The sequence below is a fragment of the Platalea leucorodia genome, assembly GCF_965183815.1.
Source record: "Platalea leucorodia genome assembly, chromosome: 5".
NCBI classification, from domain to species: domain Eukaryota; kingdom Metazoa; phylum Chordata; class Aves; order Pelecaniformes; family Threskiornithidae; genus Platalea; species Platalea leucorodia.
The window spans coordinates 18,884,955-18,908,090 of NC_138827.1; the positions used below are offsets into that span (position 1 = coordinate 18,884,955).

At 51.9% G+C, this 23,136-nt stretch overlaps 1 protein-coding gene across 1 annotated transcript in view; it reads left to right on the plus strand.

Moving 5' to 3' along the window:
- Window positions 1-913: 913 nt before the first annotated feature.
- The window catches only part of HS3ST4 (heparan sulfate-glucosamine 3-sulfotransferase 4), a gene marked incomplete at both ends in the record, with an annotated part of 64,751 nt that continues 42,528 nt past the window's right edge, over window positions 914-23,136 (plus strand). The window contains one exon of the mRNA XM_082313209.1: window positions 914-1,587. Coding sequence (XP_082169335.1) covers window positions 914-1,587 — 674 coding nt within the window. The remainder of the gene's footprint in view (window positions 1,588-23,136) is intronic.

The following is a 23,136-nucleotide window of genomic DNA, read 5'->3' on the forward strand; positions in this document are numbered from 1 at the left end:
CCATCGTCCTGTCTAGGTGTTCCTCTTCAGGGAGCTGGAGGATTTGGGCAGGAGCCATGGGCTGGGGGCAGTGGGACAAGAGGGTGAAAATAGAGAAAGTGCTTTGGGGGGGCCAGAGGGGAGCAGGCTGGGACAAGCGGTCAAGGAGCTGTAGCATGGTGATTTCTGCTGAGGGAAAGGAGAAGGATTTGCAGAGGGCAGCTGGCACAGCCTCCTGCCGTTGGGGGCCCGTGCCCTCCCTGCGGCCGTGAGCACTGGCAAGGGGTGGATGTGGCACCGCAGGTGGATCTGGGGAGCAGATGGGGCGGGCGGGGTGCGGGGCTGCCGCGGGCTGTCCCCAGCACACCGGGGGTCAGCGGGGCTGCAGCCAGCCGGGGCCTGCCCTGGCGAGCGCTGCCCCCGGCGCGGCTCCCTGCTCTCCCCGCCGCCGCCCGGGGGCCGCTCCGCCGCCACCCGCCGCTGTCCGCGGTGCTGCCCGGCCGCTGTCCGCGGTGCTGCCCCGCTCCGCCCGCCGCTGCCCCCGCCCGGCCCGGCGCTGCCGGCGCGGCGCTCGGCGGGGCCCGGCGCGCTCCCCGCGCTCTCGGCGGCGGCGGCGGCGGCGGCGGCGGCGGCGGGGGCGGGCCCTCCCCGCGCCGGGAGCGCGCTCCCGCCTCCCACCCGGCACAAAGTTTAGCAGCAGGAACTCGGGCGGCAACAGTGCGGAGCCGGCGGCACCGGGGCGGCGCCGGAGCGCAGCCGCGCTGAGCCCAGGCGCCCCGGTGCCCGGCGGGGGCCGGCGGCGACCGTGCCATGCGGGGCTCCCCCCCGGCGGCGGCGGGGCGGGAGGGCAGCGGCGCCCCATGCGGCTGGGGCGGCCGGGCGGCGGCTGACACCATGTGCGCCCGGTGCCCGGGGCGAGGAGCGGGGAGCAGCCATGTCCCCCCCCGCCCAGCCGGGGGTGCCGGGCGGGCGCGGCTCTAAGGTGCCCCCGGCGCGGAAGCTCCTCTGCATGTGCAGCCTCTCGCTCTGCCTCACCTACCTGTGCTACAGCCTCATGGGGGGCACCGGCCCGGGCGCCCTGCGCTCCCCGGCCGCCCTTCCCGGCACGGCGGCCCCGCGCTCCCCCGCCGCGCTCCCCGGCACGGCGGCCCCCGGGGCCCCCCGCTCCCCCGCCGCGCTCCCCAGCACGGCGGCCCCGCGTTCCCCCGCCAGCCCGCCGGGCAGCCCCGGTGCCCCGGCCGCCTCCGCCGCTCCGACGCGGGCCTCCAACAGCAGCCGGGAAGGAGCGGCGGGCGCCTGGCTGCGGACGCCGCTGGCCGCCGGGGAGGTGATCACGGCGCAGAGCGGAGCCTTCGAGAGGGACCCGCAGGAGTCGAGCACCACGGACGAGGAGCTGAGCCGGGCCGGCAGCCCGGGGAGCCGCGGCGGCGGCAGCACCACGCCGGACTACGGGGAGAAGCGGCTGCCGCAAGCCCTCATCATCGGGGTGAAGAAGGGGGGGACGCGGGCGCTGCTGGAGGCCATCCGGGCGCACCCCGACGTGCGCGCCGTGGGCACCGAGCCCCACTTCTTCGACAGGAACTACGAGAAGGGGCTGGAGTGGTACAGGTGAGGGCGCGGGGGGTGTCCGTGTGCGCCGGGGCGGGCGGCCCCGGGGGCCCCGGCGAGCCGCGGGGCGGAGGGTCCCCGGCCCCCTCCGGATGGCCCCGGTAGGTGGCTGGGCGGCGGGTCCCGGGGACCCCGCGGAGGGCCCCGGCCGATGGCGGGTCCCGGGCCCGCGGCGGGCGCGGAGCGCGACAGGTGAAGCGCGCTGGCAGGGCAGGCCGGGTGGCCGCGCGGGTGCCTCGCCTGACGGCCGCGGTGACTTAAAATGCGGTGTTCTGGTGGGAGAAGGCAGAAAATGTGTAAAAACATCCCTCGTCTGTAACTCCCGTGCACAGAGCGCTTGAGCAGACCGTAGCGGTTCAGCTGTGCTTGGCGTAAAACACGTCTAAATAGGTCAGTAATTAATAATTACTGAAATAAACAAGATTGCAAGTTGTTCCAGGTGATGCTAAGGGCTTTGAAGTGAAGAAGGATGCCTGCTTTCATACAAGCTGCAGGGTTCACTTCACAAATAAGATTTGCTCTTTATTCAACAAGTTCCACGTCCGAAAGTTTTTTTCCATTGACAAAATCTAATTTTATTCGTGAAGAAGTCTCTAAATGTTGTTGTCTGACACAGGGTAACATTTTAAGGGAATCTTACGCTAAAAGTTCTGATTATTAGAGAATACTGGACTGCAGTAATGAAGTGTTAAGTGCTTGGCAGGTTTAGCAAATCAATGAATTGTGATGGCTCAGGGTTTCTCTCTCTCTCTCTCTCACTTTCTCTCTCTCTCTCTCTCACTCTCAAAACTAAAAAGAATGCAGTACCTTATTGGAACTTGCAAATTATTAGTAGTTTTTTAGTTTACGGTTAAAAGCAACCCATACCAGTTTCTTTATAAGAAATAGTCTGTGGCTGAGCTGATAAAGTTCTGTCTTTTTGGTTGTGCTTAGTATGGTAGTTGTTTAGCTGCTCTGAAAATGAAGGAAAAAATAAATAGAGGCAGCAAGTTAGTTACTGCTTGGATTATCTGGTCACTCTTTATTAAAATAGAGTACACAGTCTTCATGTCAACGCCATTTAAATGTGAGGAACTCCAGGCGGTTTTCTGTGACAACTGTGGAAGCAAAGTCTTCATAACACTTACTTGGGGTAGAATCCACTTGGCTTTGTTAAAATGCTGAGGGATTTTCTTGAGGGACTTCAATAAAGTGGAGATCAGCACCAAAAGCGCATTTGTCTCTGAGAGTGTTTTCAGTGTGCTCTACCAACATGAGGAAGGAATAAAGGCTTGACTGTGGTTATTGTATTTATATATATAATTTCAGACACAGTATCTTATTTTACTGAGTTTTCCTGCAGGAAAGGCTTGCCTTGAAAAACAAGTTTAGAAACTTGCTGGAAGAGGCTAGAAAGTGGCATATAAAAAGGTTTGGTTTTATTTAAAATAGGCAGAAGAAGATCAAGCACTGAATATGGCAAGCAGCTGCCTTTTCGTCTTTAAAGTCATGCTACAAGAAAAGGGCTAGAGCGTGGGTGTAACTCCTCTCGTGGAGTAAAAGGCACACACAGGTTTTCATTTGCAGAATGCATTTTGATATTTTTTCGTCCCTGCAGTAGCTCTGTGGTTTGTTTAGCTGATGTTGTGCTGCACTGGTTGGTAAAGAGGTGGGAGAAAAAAAGGTTGGGTCAGAGCTGATTTGTGAGGGTCCTGGGCAGAGTATGGGGATGGATTCTCTGGTTGTGAGATAAATAAATTACACTTCCACTTAATTGCCATTGTGGTCCTGAGGATTTGCCCTAATTGCATAACCTAAAGCCATTTTCACTCTTGCCCAGTCCAAACAGCATTCTTCTTTCTCCTCGCAAGTTTTTCAGCCTTGCTGCCACAGGACACCAGGTTGCACAGCGCTGGTGATCCGTGCCTCAGCGGCCGCAACAGGTTTCCCCTGGTGCTTTACTGATACCAGGCTGTTGTGATGGACCAGGAGGCTGGGCCACTTGGTGCTGTACAAATACTAAGCAAAAATGGAGGGGGGGAAAGATTGCCATCCATATGAGCAGCTGTTTCTTCCTGACCTTCTCTGAGATTACCTGATTGAGTGTGCCAAGAAGGCTGACTGCTTGCAGCTGTGTCCCAGGTAGGGTAATTGGAGATTTTTCCTATCCACAGAACTGTCAATTTTCTTTAAGCAAAGAAGCAACTATTGAAGTGTTTATATCAGCATCTCCTTACAGTGACTTCTATCACTTGTTTATATTTTGCATATAACACTTCTTTTTATGCATTATAAACTGTTAGCTTTTAATACTGTCAAGTTTTTTCTTATGTAGTGAAATAAGGAAACAGCAGACCCTTAGGATTCCTTGCTTTGTCATTCAGTACTGAGAATATCTTCTAGTCTGGCAGAGCTGTAGGGAAAGGCAGCAGTTTCCCCACCTTAGTTTCTCCGCCTGGAAAATGGAGACAGTACCTAAGCACTACCATTTCTTTTGCGTGTGTCCCATGCTGTGTTATTCATGTCTTTGCTGCCTTGAGGTTAGTCAGCTATAAACACTGTGTCCAGGATCTATATCGGGACAGTAGTCAGAGGCTGAAGTTGGTGCAAATATAGCTTTCTGCCTGTTGGCTGGTGCGGTGTGGTAAGCCTGTTACACCAGCTCTCTGCAGTCTGTTCTGTTTTCCTGGTAACCTTTAGGGAAAGCTGTGCTGTCTGTGATTGCTTTAGCTCTGCAGTCAAAGTTTATGTAGAAATTACCGAACTGAGGTCTTCCTACACATGTACTGATGCGAACTGGGTCGAAGGCTTGTTTTGGTCGGTTGCTGTTATGCTGACAGAATTTTGTGTAATTGTAATTTGTGATTCCGTACATCCTAATGTTGGGCTGTCTGAAGGACAAGTTCAATGATACAGCTTTCCTTAAACTGCACTTAATACCCTCATGTACATTAACTTTTGTATATAAATTTCCTAGCTTGCTTCCCCCTTAATGCAGAATGTAACTTGACTACTATTAAACTGTGTTAAAGGCTGAGTGGGAAGTGACTTTTAACCTTTCCTTTTTATTAACAGTGTGGCAATAGTTCTCTCTGGTGTATGTATTACTTGCATATCTTCAGCTCTCTCTCTTAAGTCCGGGATGCTGATACCTGGCAGTAAATATTATCTTCCATGATGAACTTTGCTGACTTTGTCCCTTACAATATGCCAGAATTTGGTCCCACCATGGAGGAAGGTTGTGGTAAGGAGCAGGTGTCTGTCTTTCCTTTGGAAGTTGCTAGCGGCTCTCTAACCTCTGCAGTCCTTCTAAACCACAGGATATGCCATCATTCCCGGTAGGAACTGCTGTTGATTTTTAGTCAGTGCTCAAGCGTCTTTCTGCTCCCTCGCACACCCAGGGCAGCTCTTGCTGCCCAGTCAGCCCAGGCACAGGTAACTGCCCTGCACGGCTCCTGTGGCCAGGCCGGACCAGAGGCGTTTGCATGGGTGACGTGCTCTCTCCCGCACGATGCTCATGCCTCAATGGGCATGGCCCATGCCATGAGCTCTGCCCTGAGCTATCCTGCAGTTGGAAATGAACTGAGAGCCTTTTTGAGAGTGCAGCAAGGACAGCAGAATGATGGGAAGACTTTGGAGGCCCCTGAGCACTGAAGGAATTTAGCTTACATCTACAAATGCTCATTACCAGTACAAACAGAAGCAGCATCTGGGATATGCCTGAGTTCCTTGCCTGGGCATGAAAGAAGACTGCACGAGCATGAGATGACTTTGTGGATAATAGGAAATGCAAACTGCCCGCAGTGTCTGCCCCTTGGAGAAGTTTGTCACCCTGCAGTGCTTGAGGCCTCAGTTTGGTGTCTGCTGCGACAGCCATTGGAGAGGCTGCGTACTGGAGGGCTGGACGTGGGGTCTGCAGCGGAGCCCTGGCTTCAGTGTGGTCCCAGGTGGCTTTATGTGACTGGAGGAGAAGGGGAGGCAGTCCTGTTGGCATTGCACAGCTGCCCCGCTGCCAGTGGTTTCAGCAGTGGGACAATTTCACATGTGCAGACGCTGACACCTCCAGATGCTCAGATGCTGCTGGTGTCGAAGGAGGAACACGTTCGGGTGGTTGTGTGAAGAGAGCAGGGGCTCTTAGCACCAGGACAGATGGTGCTTTAGCTGGGTCGTTCTGCTTGCGCAAATGACCAACACAATAGATGTTAGCACTTTGGCATCTCGGTAGCTCTCTGAGCTGAGTGGAACAGCCCAGTGCTCTGAGTCCACTGTTCCCAGCTGCCCGCGGGCTCAGCACGGTGAGGTGCTTCAGTTTTGTCCGTTCACACTTTCAAGGCTGTCTTGACATGCTGTGTTTAGCAGAAAAGTGAGGATTTGTAACAGTATTTTGGAAACAGATTTGAAGTTTTAATAAAAATATGATCTCCACAATGCAAAGAGTGTATCTGACAGTGGTAAGCTCAAATTGTGGAGTTTTAAAGTTCACTGATTTGAAAATTATTCCAAATAATCAGGAGTTAAATTCTTTGTGTGCATGCACGTTGCTTTACTCCTTTCCTCCCTCTCAGTGGAGCCTTCACGGAGAAGCTGCAGCAATGTCTCTGTAATTAGACCACATTCCTCTCACTCTGCTCTAGGCCTCCACACGTTAAGCACTTATACAGGGGTGTAGCTTTATGCATGGAGCAGTCCTGTTGCAGCCACTGCAGGGAGCAGTCACCATGACAGGCAATGAAATGGTTTGCATGTCTAATGCTACTTTCACTGCCTGTCTGGTTTTTTTGGAGCGTTCTCCCTAACAGTCAGGCCTGTGTGTTATTCTGTGAGCTGCTACCCTCATACAAATAATGAATAATACCATGACAGGGAGCTCTTCTCCCAGTAATAAACATGTGCTCTCGAGCCAGCGGTTCCAAGGAGCAGTTGGCTGTGGCTGCGGAGCCAATGCTCTCAGTCGTGTCCCTGTGGACATTAAACTCGTCTGTATTGGGGAAGCGGCTGTCATGCGCTGTTATCGTTGTAACGGGCTCTGCTCCTCCCGGGGAACGTGTGTCGTCTCACCCACCCTCCTGCTGTGCTGATCTGGAGGCTGGCATGGCGGGGCCGTCTCTGTGTGCATCAGGGCTGGTCCTACCTCGGAGCACCCGGCTCTCGCCACTGCGGCTGCCGGCAGGAACAGTGCCGGTTGTGTCCGAGGATGTGTGATGAGACCCCCCTGCAGCATCCCTTCACAGCTGTTGGACAGCAATAGCTTGGGGCCATTTCCGCCTTGGTCCCACACAGTGTGACCCTCACTGTGAGCTGTAATTGCGGTGCTGGGTAATGCTTGTGCCTCTCCGATCAGCTCGGGATATTCAGAAAATCAAACCACTTCCATCAGCGCTGTGAGTCTGTGCTGATGGGCACTACAGGAACACCTACAGTGGATGGATAGATCGGGGTTTGCTGCTAATGACGGGCACCGCTGCAGATGCCTGGTAACTGCTGTGTTTCTCTGCAAAAGGCCTTCCCAGTGTACTGTGCCCTCTGCACTTCTGATAACTTAGGGAAAGTGTATTGATTTTTTTTTTTTTTTTTTTCTGGGGCCTGCTGTGAGTTGGCTTTTGCTGAAATGTAGTGACTCAGCTGCCCTCTCTCCTCTGTGGATCCAATGCATTGGGATTAATCTGGGTTGAAGACTGTACAAGTATTTCTATGTAATGTAGTTCTTTCAGTACCTTGTCCCCTTCACCTTTCCTAAACCTTTAGGTCTGGTTTAGATCCTACATGTGCACTGTTTTTTTTTCTAGCCCAAGTCTTCCACACAGAGCAAGCACACATGTGCAGCACCGACTTCCCACCGATGCCAGGGTCCAGCTCTCGGTAAAGCTGGTGGAGGGGGGGCAGGCTCTTCGCTGGTTGGTCCCTGTGTTTCACCTATCTGGGGGCTGGAGGGAGGCCATTCCAGCATCAGGCATGGATTTTCTTCTGCACTCAGAGCTACCGGAGTGAACCCACTGTACGCCAGAGCTGGGGGTGTCCTGACCTCTGCCCCTGCCTGTGTGCTGGGCCAGGGGAACCCACCCTGCACCATTGCTGGGCAGCAGTCTTCTCTAGGCCTTTTCGCTCAGTTTCAGCTCAAGGGATGGGATGCGGGAATGAATTGAGCCTCTTTGCAGTATTTTATCACCTAATGATGGTTATCCACAGGCTACTTGATTGTAGCCATGGGAATGGCAGCTGCTTTCAGCACCTGTAGCCCCTCCACACTGCACTTGCTCTTCTTGCAAAGAGAGTGAGAGAAGTGTAAGGGACAACACGCTAGCAGGGGAGAGCTCCGGAGCGCCTGCTCCTGCAGAGCTGGTTGCTGCTTCTGCCTCCAGGTAAAATGTATTTGTTTGCAGGTGACGACGGGCACGTTGTGCAGAGAGAGCCACTGGGAGGGGGGAGGCAGCACGGGCGTGTGCTGAACCCCGCCTTGGCAGCCCCCACGTACCTGCCCCACTCAGCCCCAGCAGGGATGCTCGCTTGGCAGGGAGGAGGGAGGGTGCGCCAGCGCCATGTCCCACCACTGCACCCAGCTGGGTCCTGCCCCGCTGCCCCTCTGAGCCCCAGCGTGTGCCTGGACCCCACGAACGGGAGCAGCCCAGCGCCTCCCAGCAGAAGCACTTGGGAGGGATATGAACCCAGGGCTCAGAAAACCAGCCAAGAGGTGGAGATGCCTCTTCCCATAACTTTTGGAGGATCCCATGGAGCACATAGGGAAGTGCCATATGTCTCCAGGCCTGAAATAATCTAACTGTTGCACTGTATTTTCAAGAGCACTCTTTCTGTAGGATTTTGCTTGGTCATCAGCTAAGTAAGCACTACAGTGCTTTGCTGCTAATGGTTTAAGTGTTACTTGTAGTGTCAAAGTTTGTGAGCTTCACTCTGTGTGTGAATGCAGTATCACTCAAGCATGTAGATGCTACAAAAACCCCATAAACAAGCCTGGGGAAAAACAGCCCCCTTGGAAAAGAGAAAGGCAAAGTGTCAGTTGGTTACGTTCATGAGTTTAAATGATGAGTCTGACCCCTGCTCAGTTTCTGATTTAGTGAGGCTTATTCTGCTCTGTTCGAAGCCCAGACTAGCGAAGAAGGAACACCAGGTTCTCAAAGTTATGGACAAAGGCTTTTGATTTTCAAAGTGAAAATTCCGGCACAAATTGGTGACACCTTGTATCGAGAGAGGTCGGAGTCTTTTGCTTTTCATGGATTACTCTTACCTCTTGTTGTCATGGGGACTTCTTTTCCCTGAGTCATTATATCATCCACTTCAGCAGAAATTTTATTGCTTTGGGGGCTGGAGAGGCTCATGTGGGACATTTCTCACTGCTCATGGTGTAATACACAGAGGTAATTTCTTTCAAATGATTTTTGCTTGAAGTGGTTTCAATGAATTGAGAAGGGTACGAGCATGAATGAATGGCTGAAATGTTCGTACTGAGTTCAGGTGAGGAACATGCACTATCAAACCTCCCAGAGCATTAAGTGTGGATATTATAATTTCACTGTGGTGTGTATGTAGGCAGCAGTCCATTTTATCCTTTTTATTCACTTTTTTAAAGTATTATTTAGGATTTGAAGTGGTTTAAATTGGTTTCCCCTCCCTTTTAAAAAGTTTAAAAGAAAACCCTGAATTATAAGTGTCTATTCAATCACAGTGAGAAATGACTGTTTAGATCAAAGGCTGGGTCAGCCCCAGCAAAGCATGGCGTTGCCTTTGCTCCTGGGGTGTAGGAGGTAGAGAGACCCGGGCAGGATCAGTCCCTGTGACCCAGCTGAGCGACCCCGAAGCCGGGAGCAGCTCAGCCCCACACCAGCCTCACCGCTGACAGCAAAGTCGGCCGTGAACGATGGGGCTGCAGGAGCTGCTGCTCAGACCTCTGCTGTACGCATAATGGCGTGTGGGCACTGCTTCCCGCTTCCACTTTTTTGGGGGATGTCAGGGGACACCGGCCCATGGGAGTGCATGGTCGGGGTGCTCCGCAACCCCCCCTCCCCTGCCAGGGTCCTGCCACCCCCCCCATGACCCAAGGAGCATCCCCTGGGAGCCATGCGTGCCAGGTAGCTCCTTCCCACGCAGGTCCCTGCCCAGCCGTCTGTTTGTTTGTTTAGCTAGCTGCTGTTTCCAAGCTGGAGGAGAGTATTTAAAAGCCAACTGTTTGAAGGCTGTGGAAGGGACTCATATTTATGGGGGAAAAAAAAAAAAAAAACCAAACCACAAAACAACTCAAAAAACCCCCTCCAACCTGTTTTTTCAAATCTCCCATTTCCATCCCCAGAGTCAACACACCAATTTAGTAAATGTTGCAAGGCGCACTATTTTCCCCCTTGTCATATTATACATCCAAGCATCAAGGATGGATCATAAACTTGCTCTTTATGGCTTTAACATTTCAATTGCTAGTCACATTTTATGTAAATGAAGGTATTTACCTTGACAAGCTCTCCTGTGAAGTACAGTACTTCTTTAAAGAATTTATTTGGCAATATAAACAGGCCAAATGCTGAGGGTGGATGCAAAATTCACAATTTATTTTTACAGCTAAGTAAGGTAGGATCCTCCCCAAATATACCAGCGGTTGTCTGCTCCAATCTCATCACTGCCTTGGAGAAACTGAGGCAGAGGAACCGGAGGGAAGAGGAAATAGCAAAGGGACATCAGTTATAGCCACAGACCTACTAAACAGAACTGGCTTTGGATAAAAATAACTCCATCTGCCAGACTTTATTTTGTATTACGGAGATTGCTGTAACACATTTCAAGCCAAAATCTGATTTCCGTTCCCTCCAGAGCCAGGCTGGAGTGGACTTGGCCCCCTCCTTTATTAGCGGGTAATCATTTTGGATCCAAGCGGAGCAACGTTGCTCTGGTAGCCCGAATTTGCAGCTCTCCTTTGTTTTGAAGCATATTTCCTTTCATCTTGCATTGAGATGGGTACAGTAATATAATATACTTTCTATTAGTGTTCATCCACATCTGCAAATAACTTTATTTCAGCCTCAGCTCTGCCCTTTCTGTATTTGTTCTTGATGGACATTCATATAATTAAGCTGAGCAGCGAGCACGCTTGTGGAAAGCTAACGTCAGCGTCAGAAGCGTGTGTTAAATTCGCATTTGGATTCAGCAGCTGACAGCATGAGCTGCCATCACCCAGTCAAGCAAAAGACAAAACCACCTGATCTGTGCAATGCCAACAGCAAGGAGGCACCAGCTCCAGAGGCTTCGGGGCTCCTCCAGGTGCCCCTGCACCCCGGGGGCTCAGCTGCTGCCCACACCATCAGGACCATCTCTGAGCCCCCGACCGCGTGGGGAGGAATCCCCTCCCGGCTCACCTGTGGGTGGAAGGGGCTGCATCACTTGGGCAGGTTATTAATTACGAATTACTCCAGTCCCACTTGTTTAAAAACAAACCGACCCTTTTACATCCAAAGCGCTGACTCATGACATACGGATGGGAGACTACGGATCCTGAAGTCGTTGCTGCTGGAGGTCTTTAATTGGCCTTTGGTTCATCCTCACTTGGTCTGTCCCCCAGGGAGTGCTAGCATTGATCCCGCTGCTGCTCGCCTGCACCGTCAGCACTCGCATCTTCGAGCTAATTTCTTGGCTATTTATTTGAACCGTGTTAATCCCAAATCACCAACCGCTGCCTCTGCTCTACTGCTCCGTGGTGTTGGGGGCCTGCAGAGCCAGGTGATACACAGGGGGACAGAGGTACCCCAGGAAAGGGCTTTGCCTTTTTTACCTGAGCTGTTAAAAACCAACAGAAAGGAAAAGTGCTGCAATCAACAGCCAGGTGTGAACTCGAGAGGCTCTAGGGGAGCTGGACAGTGTGATGGGGAAGGTGCTTTAGCTGATGTGAAGGAAGATGTAAGCGTGGGGGTTGGTGCTGGGTGCTGCCGTGGGCAGGAGGGGATTAAACCTGGCCAGGGCTTGGCAGTGGAGGGGAGGCACTTGGCAGCGTTCTTGCTTGCCAGCCTGCATTAATGGCTACCCAAGATAAACTAAATGTCTGTCCAAACCAGAGCAATCCAAGGCAGCCAGGTATCTGCTGCAGTTGCGTTGTAACCATGTGTGTGTTCCCCTCCACCCTGGAGAACTGGGCCTGATGGGGCAAACACTCAGTGGGGGCCCAGGGTGCCAGGGGAGCCCTGGAAGTCCCCGGCCGGCAGCGTGGGCAGCGCCCACCCACCTCTCCCTTGTGAGGGGCAGAGGGCCCGGGGGGCTGCGCAGTCCCAACCCGAGACAGGGGTCTGGTCCTTTCCCGCAGCAGTGCTTTGGGATGCTCTTCCACCCGCTGCCGCCTGGTCAGCGCTGCGGGGGAATCGGCGTGGGAGGAGGGCACGCAGGCGGTGCCGCTGGGTCTGCTACACACGCCTCGGTCAGGAACAGTAAAGGTGCCTTACTCAGCTCAAAATCCTCTAGAAACCCCTGAAAAAATGAAAGCACTGTGGAAAAATGCCTAAGGCAATAACTACATTGGTAAACTAAAGCATCTCGCTGAGAATTTCTAAGACCCGGCAAATTGTAATGCAATTTCCTATGCAAAAAGAGTTTATCTCTATCTAAATATTATTCTGCATCGTTACTCATTGTAGGGAAGCTATTGCTCTCCTAGGTTAACTGATTGAACTTTGGAAATAAAGCTGCAAGCTTATCATACAGATGGGAGCTTGACTTTTATTGCTCCTAAATTGTAGTGATATTGTTAGATGTGAGTAAATGTATACTCTGTTAGAAAATATTAAAGTTCGATACTACTTTAGAATTAAAAAGATTAAAAGAAGCATTTCTGCAGTCTAGCCCACCATGAAATTGGAGTCTATTTGGTATGTAAAACGTGTAATACAAATAGCCTAACAATTAATGACAAAGGAAGAGCTGGGATGGATTTAAGGCTCAAAGTACCCTGGATTTCTCGAGGCTGGAGTGGCAGCAGGGGAAATGTGTTATTAGATCATTACAGGCTTTTCTGCCAGAGCCACTGCTGGTAAAGTTACATCAAGGTGTTTTATTATTACTCTGTTCCCACATAATATTCTGAAACACTCTCGTCTTGGGATGCGGTGGTCTCTGTGGGAGACCATCCGTGTCTCTGCCACAGACTGGCTCATTTGGAAAACCTGAACAGAAATTCTTCAGCCATTTTTTGCGGTAGGCAATGGTGAGAAAGTGCTTTCCCATTGCCGGAGTGTTTAAGGAGCTTGTTTATTAATGTTTAAGTTCAAAGCTGCTGACTGCAGTTGGGGTAATGTATTCAGGAGCAGGGATTCCTGCTGGCTGAGGTCCCCACAGGGCATCACGGTGGATGCAAGTCTTCTGCTGCCGGGTTCGAGGTCCTTCCCCAGGGTAACCCCACGAGGCGCTTCACAGTGCGGCTCTGCCAATGCCCCCTATTAACTTTTGCTAATGCTTAGGGTGCATCGCAGGTGGAGGAGAGCGTGAAGTTCTTTGCTCTGCCCAGAGAGTGAGGATTTGGGATGCTGGCATAGGGAGGGACTGGGGGAGGCTCCGCAGAGGGGCAGATTTGATCCTGTGGCTCTGTCCCCCAGTGAGCTTGGGGAGAGCTCAGCCCCGAGTTACGACTGACGCCGGTGCGCAGCGCTCCGCAGGAGCTGGAGGGGGAAGGCCCCTTCCTCCTGCGACTCCGCTGGCTCCTGCCGGCAGAGGGTCTCTGCTGCAGACCTTCCCCTCCCACCCGTGGGCATCGGGGGCCAGGAGGAGCCTGGACACTGTGCAACCCCACCGGCAAACCCATGCAGCCTACTTGTGCCTTGGTTTTTCTAGGGGGAAACAAGTAGATTGAGGTACAACAGGCTGTTTGCTATGCCTTTGGGATGTGGATTCGGGGCCTACGGTTGTGGTGGTGGCAAATGGATGCTGTGTGGCCCTTCAGAGTAAAAATTGCATTTCTAATCCAGTTTTTCTCCTGGAGCACCCCCTTGCACTTCATGTCACAGTTATTTTGTACGTTGGTGCCTCTGTGCTTAAATGTACAGTGTAGAATATGTAGCTCCTTCTTCATTAATGGGATTTATATCCCTGGTGTTTCTTGCTGGATGACTTAGTATTGTAATGAAGAACATGAATGCTGCCTTAATTAAAATGCAACCCCCTACATTAATATATATGTTGCCACTGAAAATTAAGGTTCACTGAAAACAGTGTGTTTAAAAGCTTGTGGCAGGTTTAACTGGCGGTGTGTGAAATGCGAAGTGATTTGGGATGAAGTGCCCCAGCTCTGCAGCCCAGTCATGCGGGACTGTGCTCAGCCCGCGGCAGGGATGGGGGATCACAGCTGCCTTCGCAGCCCCCTAATCCGGCAGGCAGATGCCTGGTCACCTGCCTGTCCCTGACAGGCAGCAAAACTGTCCCAGGGATGCCTGCTGACTGTGAATGTGGCACTGCGGTGGCTGGTGGAGCTCCTCCGGGCGCTGCCGCCTGCCTGCGGGCAGGACGCAGGCAGCGTGGGCGCCTTGCCCTGCCTGGCCTCACCCTGCGCTCAGCTGCGGGTGAGAATCAGCGCTGGCTGTGGTGCTCGCTCCCAGGCTGTTCTGTTTTACCAGGGAGGTGCAAAGCAGCTTAATGAACCACAGAATTTGTTCCATAATATTACTTTAAAAAAAAAAAAATTGTAAATGCAAACATTCCCAACTTGCTCTCTCCAAGCACTGTGCATGCATCGCCGTTGGCAGTATTATCAGTTATGAAGATATTTTGCATTCAAGGATTTGCAGTTTCCAGGCCCATGAATATTCAGGCCCTGGTTCGCCCTTTCTGTCTGTGCACTGCACCTATCCTTTCCTTTCCTTCGCTCCTTTTTTTTTTTTTTTCCAGTGGATTCAATTAGTTCTATTTGCTGCTTTAGCAATAAAACAATTCCCTCTGTGGCATTAAAATGAGTTTCTTTCATTATTTCATTTGGCTTCTTGTTATATGTTGAAGGAAAGGGAGGGGGCTCTGCTTATTGTCTGCCCTGCTTCGCAGGGGCGGGCTGCCAAGCCAAGGAGGACACTGGATGTACTTGGGGCAGCATTAAGAATTAATGAAGGGCGCTTGCTAGCGCAGAGGCGCAGGATCCTCACTGACAGAGCCGCTCTCGGAACTGTTGGTGAAATTTGACCGATCCCAGAGACTTTCAATAAGACTTTGGCACCTGAGTCACTGAGATAGCCTTGGACATGCTGGGCTTCTGAACACGTTCAAGGAGTTGGGTCTGATCGGTTCCCAAGCACACAGAGCCTTTGCATTAGCTGCTGGTAATGAAATGCAGAGACTGAGCCCGTATTTGTTTTAGCTAAGGCACAAGTTAATCTGAGCTGAAACATCAATTTAAACCCAGCAGATCAGTTCATTGAAACAGCGTGGGCAGTGGCTGGTGCATGGCGTCGGGGGCTGGGGCTGGTTGAGGGTCCTGGTCCCATTTTCTCCCAAAGCAGAGCCCAGTGTGGCGTAAGGGAAGCACACAGGCATTGTGAGAGCCAGAAAAACAGTGATTATGTGGGCAGGGTATACAAATAATTACATGTAATGCCAGAACTCTCTCGGCAATCTGCTCTTGGAGTGCCCTTTCGGGGGGCTGAGATAGCGTCAGGTAGCCATGTAGTGCTAACAGACCCATAAATCATTCTTGTTTCACACTGTGCTAAACACAAATCATATTAGTTACAACACTGAAGAGCATCTAAGTAGAGAAAAGAGAAAGGCAAGGTAGAAAGAGGAAACTAGATTTAAATCTAATTGCTTTTCCGCGTGTGTTTCGCTGCTGTTTGGCTGGGACGCGATGGCACGCTGCGGAGAGGGAGCCGGGAGCCTGCATGGGGCGGGAGGTGGGAGCTGCGCGGTGTTTCTCCTCCGCTCCCCTCAGATGGTGAACAGCCGACGCGGGTGTTAAAGGTGGATGAGAGGAGACGTGGCTTTGTGTATTCAATTTTTTTTTTTTTAAATTACTTTTCCTCTTCTTTCTGTGACTAGGGTAGGTTAAAACAGTTGCACTGGTTCCAATTCCTTTTTCATTATGAGATTAAATCTAGAACCAAATGAGAATTTCCAGGCTGGCAGAGCAGCTGCGACCCCCCTGGGTCTGACAAGTGCCCGACTTTTTGGAGAAAGAGGTTGGTGCTTTTCCTCTCCCCACAGAAAGGCCCGAGTCCCTCTGCAGTGGGAAGCGGGGTGATGAACGGTGCCCGCTGCCTCCAGAAGGAACTGTGAAATCAGAGACGGGACGGGCAGCTGCTGGGCAGGTCCTGGGGAAACCTTGGCTGGAGGCTTTGCCAGTAGGATCGGCTATTAACACAAGTTTCAGTGGGACGAAGTAAAGGAGCTTAAAAAGGAAATATGTCTATTTGGGATGGAAAACCATTTTAAAAGGAAGAAAAATTAGAGTGTACAGCAGGGTAAGCAGGACTGCAAAGTAAAGTAATTAATCACACCAATTGTAACTTGGAAAGGAAATAAATGTGATAAAAGGATTTGTCTGAGTAGATTACAGGCAAATTAGAAAAAAAAAAAGGAGGGGTCATCACGGACTTGGGAATTGTGCTCTTCAGAAATCTTCAATCATCCTCACAATCAATTCTGCATTTCCTTAATAGCAGTGTGAAACATGGCTCGCTCTGCATTGTCTTAGATTAACCGCTAACTGCAAACCATACATTAAATGAAGTATTGAATATTTGTCTCTCAACAATACACTTGGAAATTGTTTATTTCCCTACTAGGTCTTCTGCAATGCATTCAGGTACTGTAACCTAAATTGTAAAATACAGACTTGCAATATCTGCACTCGACACCCTCCCAGTGCCTGGTCCTGCCAAGGACCCGCAATTACAGGGAGTTTTTTTTCTCGTAAACTGATTGTTTGTTTCTGGAGACAATTACACTGACTTTATTATACAATGTATGTTTCTCTGCAACAAACAATCTGCTTTATGGGTTTTCTTAGTAAAATACCAAGTCGCTATGCTCACTAATATGATTCAATTGTATTGTGTTATCTGACCTTTAAGGAACTTGCAATCTATAATAACATGGTTCTACAGCGGATCCACTAGTAAAAAGCCTTGGCTTCTGGGAAATTCAGTCTGCAAATAAGTGGAGCCCAGGTATGAAAGGAATAACAAGGCACTTTAACCCCTTGGCTGCCAGCCTGCCTGGGGTGGTTTTGCCATCCCTGCGGTCAGGCGCTGTAGGGGCGTGTGTGCACGAGGAGGCTGGAGGTGGGAGCACAGCTTGGTGTGTCCCATCCCATCCCGGAGCACCCAGAGCTGGTGCCTCTCGTCCCTCTCCCCGGAGTCATGCGGACATGGAGGGGATGCGGAGGGGACCCACTCTCGGCCAGCGGAGCTGCGGCGGGTTGGCTGCACTGAACGGGCACCTTTCGCATGGAGCCGGTTGCCCGTACCTTCGTCCACCGCGCATAGTGCTTGGCAGTGGAGCAGGCTGCGCGCTGCTGTGCTCATGTATGGTGGCACGGAAATGATTAATGCTGGTATCATCCCCGACCGCCCACCCGCTCCCGTCTGTTCACTTTGGGTGCCTTGCCACGGGCGGAGGCACCGGCAAGCTCCACTGCAGACCGGGGAGCCCGCGTGTGGCCCCTTGCCTGCCGGCGGTGCAGCGGTCCCGTCACCGCCAGTGCTGGCTCCAGGCTGCCACTGGAGAGTGCAGGACTGCCCTCTTGATCCAGCACAGCCCAGCCTCCGGCCCTCCCTGCTCCCCTCCTCATCTGCCAGAGGGATGTGCGCTGCAGCCAGCTGACCCCACAGCGCACTGGAAGCTCAGGAGCCATGCCACCGTGTGCCCACATCATCTCTTAGCCCAGGCTGTTCTCCTGCCTGGAATTTATCTGCAAGGTGCTTAGAAGAGGTCTGCAGCTCTTGGTCTTGGCAAAGGCTGAAATGACCCCAGAGCTTGTAGGTCAAATAACCCAGTCTCCTCGGGAAGGGATCTGCCATCCACCAGCTCATGCTGCTGGTCCCTCTGTGCATCTCTCCCTGCATGACCGGGAGGACCTCAGGCCCATGCGGGACACAACGCTGCCAAGGAGGCATCAGGAAGCCTCAGCGTGACAGAGCCATTTGCTCCCTTGGGGCTGGAGGGGTCCCCAGGCAGCACTGCCTCATCCTCTCTGCCCAGCAGACAGCCGCAGGGTCTCCATCCCACATTCTCTTTGGATGTGTTTCAAGCCCGTAATCATTCTCTAATCGTTCTGATTGCTTCTGTCTGACCTCCCTCCACGGTCGTAATGCTTCTCCTAAGAGGCATTCAAGTGATTTTATTTAGCTAAGTGAAAGATGGGGGATAGTTGGGAATCTGTTAGACCGCGGGAATTGGCAAGAGACTGGGAACTTGAACAGAGAAAGAAATACTTCAGAAGTTTTTAATGATTGCTTTCTCAGTAGCTGGAGGACAACCTGTGCCTAACTCTAGGTGTTGGGTTTTTAAGAAAGTTTTCTCAGCCCGCTGCATGGACTTTTGGCAGAGATCTTTGTGAAACAACTTTTCCACCGAGGAACAGGAGATTAGAGAACCGTTCCCTTTAATGCTTGAGTGTGCATGAACTTGCAGGGATATCGTTTGAGGCTCTGCTAACCTTGTTAAAGGTCACCTTTTGATCCTGTCAAATACCCTCTTTACCTGGAGATAAGATTTAAAAATGAAAGACGAAAGAGAAAGAGCTTAAGAAAGGAGGAGAACCTGGAAGCTCGCTGAGCACGCCTGCGCCTGGCTTGCGGCAGGGGAGAGATTAAAGCGAGCTCTGGCACAGCTGGGGAATGGCTGTGCAGGGTGGGAACGGAGTGGCTGGGGCATCTCCAGGGTGGCCAGGCAGCCCTGCGGCACGGCCAGGACAGGGAGTGCTGACCGCCCTGTGCCGCTGGTGCTCCCCTGCCCGCCGCCCTGCCGGAGTTCCTGCCTGTCACCGCCATCGCTGCGGTGCGGAGGCGCTCGCGAAGGAAACCGCGCCAGGCCAAGGTCATGGCTGAGGTCAATAAATAATACATGACAATTAATCTTAGAAACCTGCGACTCAGGGGAGAAAGGCGAGGACACTGCGGATCCTGTGCCGGGCTGTTAGGTGGATGCTTTGGCTCTATGTCAGCCCAAGCAAGTCAATGAAAAATAAGCCTCTGCCAGGATGCTGTGAGTCGGTGGTGAGTCACTTAGCACGGCTGGCACGCTCTCGGTGCTGGTGGGAGCCGGGTGCTGCCGGTGCCCTCGCCATTGTGCAGGGAGGTGGGTGGCTGTCGCTGCCCGGGTAGGGGGTGCTTGTCCCCGCTTCCCTGCAGGGTCCTGGGGTGCCCACCCATGGGACCCACACAGCCTTCATGTGCACCAGCCAGCTGTGAGCCCTGCTGGGGGGTTTCAGCAATTGTTTGCCTTTTACAATCAATTCCCATTTGAGATGTTTTAAAATGTCTAACTGTCTCCTTGAGACTACAGCATTCAGCAGGTGTTAACACTCAAAGATTTTTTTTTTTTAATCTGTAGTAAGGATTTACAAAGGAAACCTTGACTTTTAGATTGATTTTTAAATAAGCATATATTTAGCTGTTAGTGCTTGAAGTACATATTGGATTATATTCTTCTGCAAACAGAATATTCTAATTGATCTTGCTAATAAATAATGAAAGCCAGCCCTGCTACATATAATTCAAGGTTACACTGCATTTGTACCAGCAGCACTGGGGAGTTTTTTAATGCTTAAAAGATTATTTCTTTAAAAAAGGGAAAAAAAACTGTGTGTGGGGAGGGAGGAAGACTAAATGCTGAGCTTTTCTCTAGAATTTCCTTTTGTTATTTTCTAAAATGTAATTAGCAAGTGTCACCATTTGAGACCCTCATATACATATAAAACTAAACTTTAAAGCCTTTCCTTCCCCGCGGGAGCTGCCCTCTCAGAAGTGGCTGCAAGCGAGGGAGCGTGGCTCAGGCCTGGCCTCCTGCGGCGGCAGCCCCCGTGGCTGGCTGGTGCGGTGTGATGGGGCCAGACCCCTCCTGTTCACATGCCACGTCGTTGGGTACAAATAATAACGGCAAGTCTGCAGAAATCATAGGGAGGAGGGCGCTGCTCGCTATTGGAATGTGAGATTGGCTGGAGAATCAATTTTAATGTTCAGCCTCATATCGATCAGCGCTGTGATGGGTCGCTTGGCTGTGGCATGAGCAGCTTCAAGGAGCGTCTGCTCTGGGACGGGTGCGGGCGCCTGAATGCCCCAGGGACATGGAGCTGCTGGGGCTGGGGCTGAGGAGGTCTGGCACCGCACTGGGAGCCTGTGCGGAGCTTTCTGCTCTGGCCCCCAGGGACCAGCCAGGGCTCTCTGTGGGGGCATGGGGAGCGGGGCAGTCCCCGCACACTCCCACATCTTGCTGCGGGCCAGGGGCCAGGCAGCTGGTGCTGTGCAAAGCACACAGCCAGTGCAGCTCAGCCGCCCACTCCAGTGCACCGTGACCGGGGGTAACTTTTGGGCTAGGTCGTGAGTCAGGCGTAGCCACAGCTCTTGACGCTGGTGTGGAACAGCCTTTTTTTGTCAGCTTGTGTCCTGCTGCAGACATGTTCTGGCAAGTCTGGAGACCACCCTTTGTGTTGGCTCACTAGAGCCCAGCAAATGACCAGTGACAGAAATGCCATGCAGAGCTTGGTAACTCGGGGGAGCTGGGTTATTACGGTTTGCAAATGTTGTGCAGATTCTCAGCTTGTAGAGCAGGCATTAATCACTCAGTGACATTGCAATTACCATACAGGATAGGGCATTTATTTGGCATTTAACATGTAATTAGGGGAAATAACTATTTCTTCCCCGTGCTAAGAAAGCGCAAATTGCAAATGCCCAGATTTGACCTGGTGAGTTTATGCAGCTCAGCTGCATTGGCTTTGCCACAGGGCAAAGAGGTTTTTTGTCCAGCTAAGGTGAAGTCTGCTATTAAAGCTGACATTCGTAGCAGTCATCCCCACTCTGTACAAAAGCTTTCTACCTGCTGGAGTAACAGCAGTGACCAGAGTGGTGGGGAGGGCATGACACCTTATGAGTGGTCATTGTGGGGCAGGTCACCAAGCCCACGATCCTGCCTTCTGACGGTGACCACAGGCAGGGCATTCCTGTATGTATGTATGGTATTTCTCCCTAGTATATATGGTATTTCTCCCTAATAATCTAAAACGTCCTCAGCTCCAGGATTAGGACAGAGGCCAGCTAGGCACCCAGTGCAGGGCTATGTGCAGCTGTGTGGCTTTATCCTTTGCTTCCTGCTGGTTGCTGGAGGAAGGGAGAGATCTCCGGGGACAGGGCAGCCGTCCCAGCCTGCCAGCTGGGCAGGGCTAGAGGGATGGTGTGATGCAGAAGGCTACATCCAGTTCCACCCCTTTAATACCAACAAAGCTCTTCATTTCTGAGCAAAATCCTATGTAACTTGTGGCTAGGACCTGCTGCTCGTTGTGGCGGGGCAGCAATCTGTGGCTGCACACATTTGCTGCTGACCCGCTTGCTGCCATCCTGCTACCTGTCGCAAGAAGCCATTCTTTTGTAGAGTCAAGACCGGTGCTTGAGGATGAGCCAGCACAGTCTTCCAGGCAAGAGGAGACGTTGCTATCTTCCTGTTCCTGTAGGCAGCTGGCAGCCACTCTCCCCACCAGCTGGAGCGACGACACGATCAGCCAGCAAAGGCAGCATAATATTAAAGAGCTGCTGACACCTCATGGGAAACTCACTTAAAAATATTTTATTTACGTGCATGTCTGTGAAATTTTCTGCTTCTCTCCCCCTTGCTCCATACCACAGAGAACACAGCCTGGAGCGCAGGCGCCTTGCTGGATGGAGTCCTGCGGCTCTTAGTGGGGAGAGGAGAGGACAGGGACGCAGAGCCAAGTGCACAGAGCATCCAGGACCCGCCCGCTGTCTCCTACCTCTACAAGGTTGCCTCATGCCCAGCGCACACTGGGCGGTGGGAACAGTCTGATGTGGAGCTACAGGGCCCCATGGGCTGCTCAGGGTGGATGCACCAGGCAGGAGCAGAGGAATGGACACAGTGGGGCAGTCGGAAGAGGACAGACAGACACTGCTGGACCTGGGCAGGACAGAGGGATGCAGTTGGTGGCTGTTTATTACCAAAACTACTCCTCATGGTTTTGCCTTATGTTTGTTCTAGGAAGTCATGATAAATATGGATGCGAGTGTGCAGGGAGCTGGAATATGTAATTAGAGTGGAGCCCTGGGAGTGGGAACTCCTGGGCTGTAATCGCACCCTGGGGAGGGAGCTGGTCCTGGGGGTACTGCGAGATGTCCCAGGTTGTGTGCGCTGCCTCTGCGCTGCCACGCCATGGGACCTAGGGCTCCTGTCTTCCCCTCTCCGTGGATCTAATTGTACCTGCCTCACAGGCGTGTTGTATGAATCTGAGTTAATTAACGCTCATAAAGCCACTCTACGTCCTTGGAGAAGAGCAAAATAACATAGCTGCTGTTATGATTTGCTTGGCAATGCAATTAGTTTAATTTTGGAAAGTTCCCAGCCAGCCAGCCCTTTCCCCAGCCACTGCGCTGTCCCTGTCTGCACGCTGCCATGTGCACACTCACAGAAGCCAGCTCACACTGTCTACCAGGGAGGAGACAGAAGCATTCTGTGTCTGCTCCTTGTGACCACCTCTTCCCCCCTGCCCCCTCCCTGGTTCTTGAATCATCCCCAGTTGTCAACTTTTGTCCCATTAATGGCCTGATGTCATCGTGACCTGTGGCTCTGGTCACAGCAGCCACCAATGATATCATGAACAGACGAAGAATAAAAGTCATCCCATTTATCCTCAGCTGTTTACCTCGATGTGAGCTCTGGGGATGCCAATCCCTCTTCTCCAGCTGAAGAGGGGTATGGATGACACCCTCCTACTACCCCTCGAACCACTGGAAGCCCAGATGAAGGATGTGAATCCCAACTATCCTCTGCTCCAGTGACAGTCTCCTTTTCCCATGCTGTCTCTGGCCAGCAGGTATGTGGGACAAACTCTGTCTCAGGCTAGCTGCAAGCTCTTTGTAGGGCTGAAATGCTCCTGTGTCCCAAAGACTGGGGAAAATCAGAGCGTACTGGGCAATAGAGAGAGACATCCTTCCTCACAGCCACTCTGGCATCACCCCGAGTCCAGGAAGAGCTGCAGGATTTCTCACATGTGGATCACAATTTTTGCCAGAAAACCTAAGCTGGGTAAGGGCTGCAAACCAGATTGTTGTAAGGCCAGCTGCATGCCTGCCTCGCCAGAAGTGCCGTCAGATCAAGGAGAGTTTAAACCAGTCTTTCACAGAGAAAGAGAACAGGGTGTTCATTGCTGGGGAACGAAGCAGCTCACAGCGCTGCTTTGCAGCAGTCCAGCCCAGAGATCCATGTTTGCAGGATGAGGCGGGTAGGGGGTGTCCAATCAGGTGTGTGTGTATTTATATAGATATGTATATATATGTATATGTATGTGTGTGTATGTATATATTTAATAGGTTAGGAACTTGAGGACCATCTGTTCCAGCTTTTGGGGAAGTTAAAAGCAATTTCTGGTATATGCTGAGGCTGTAG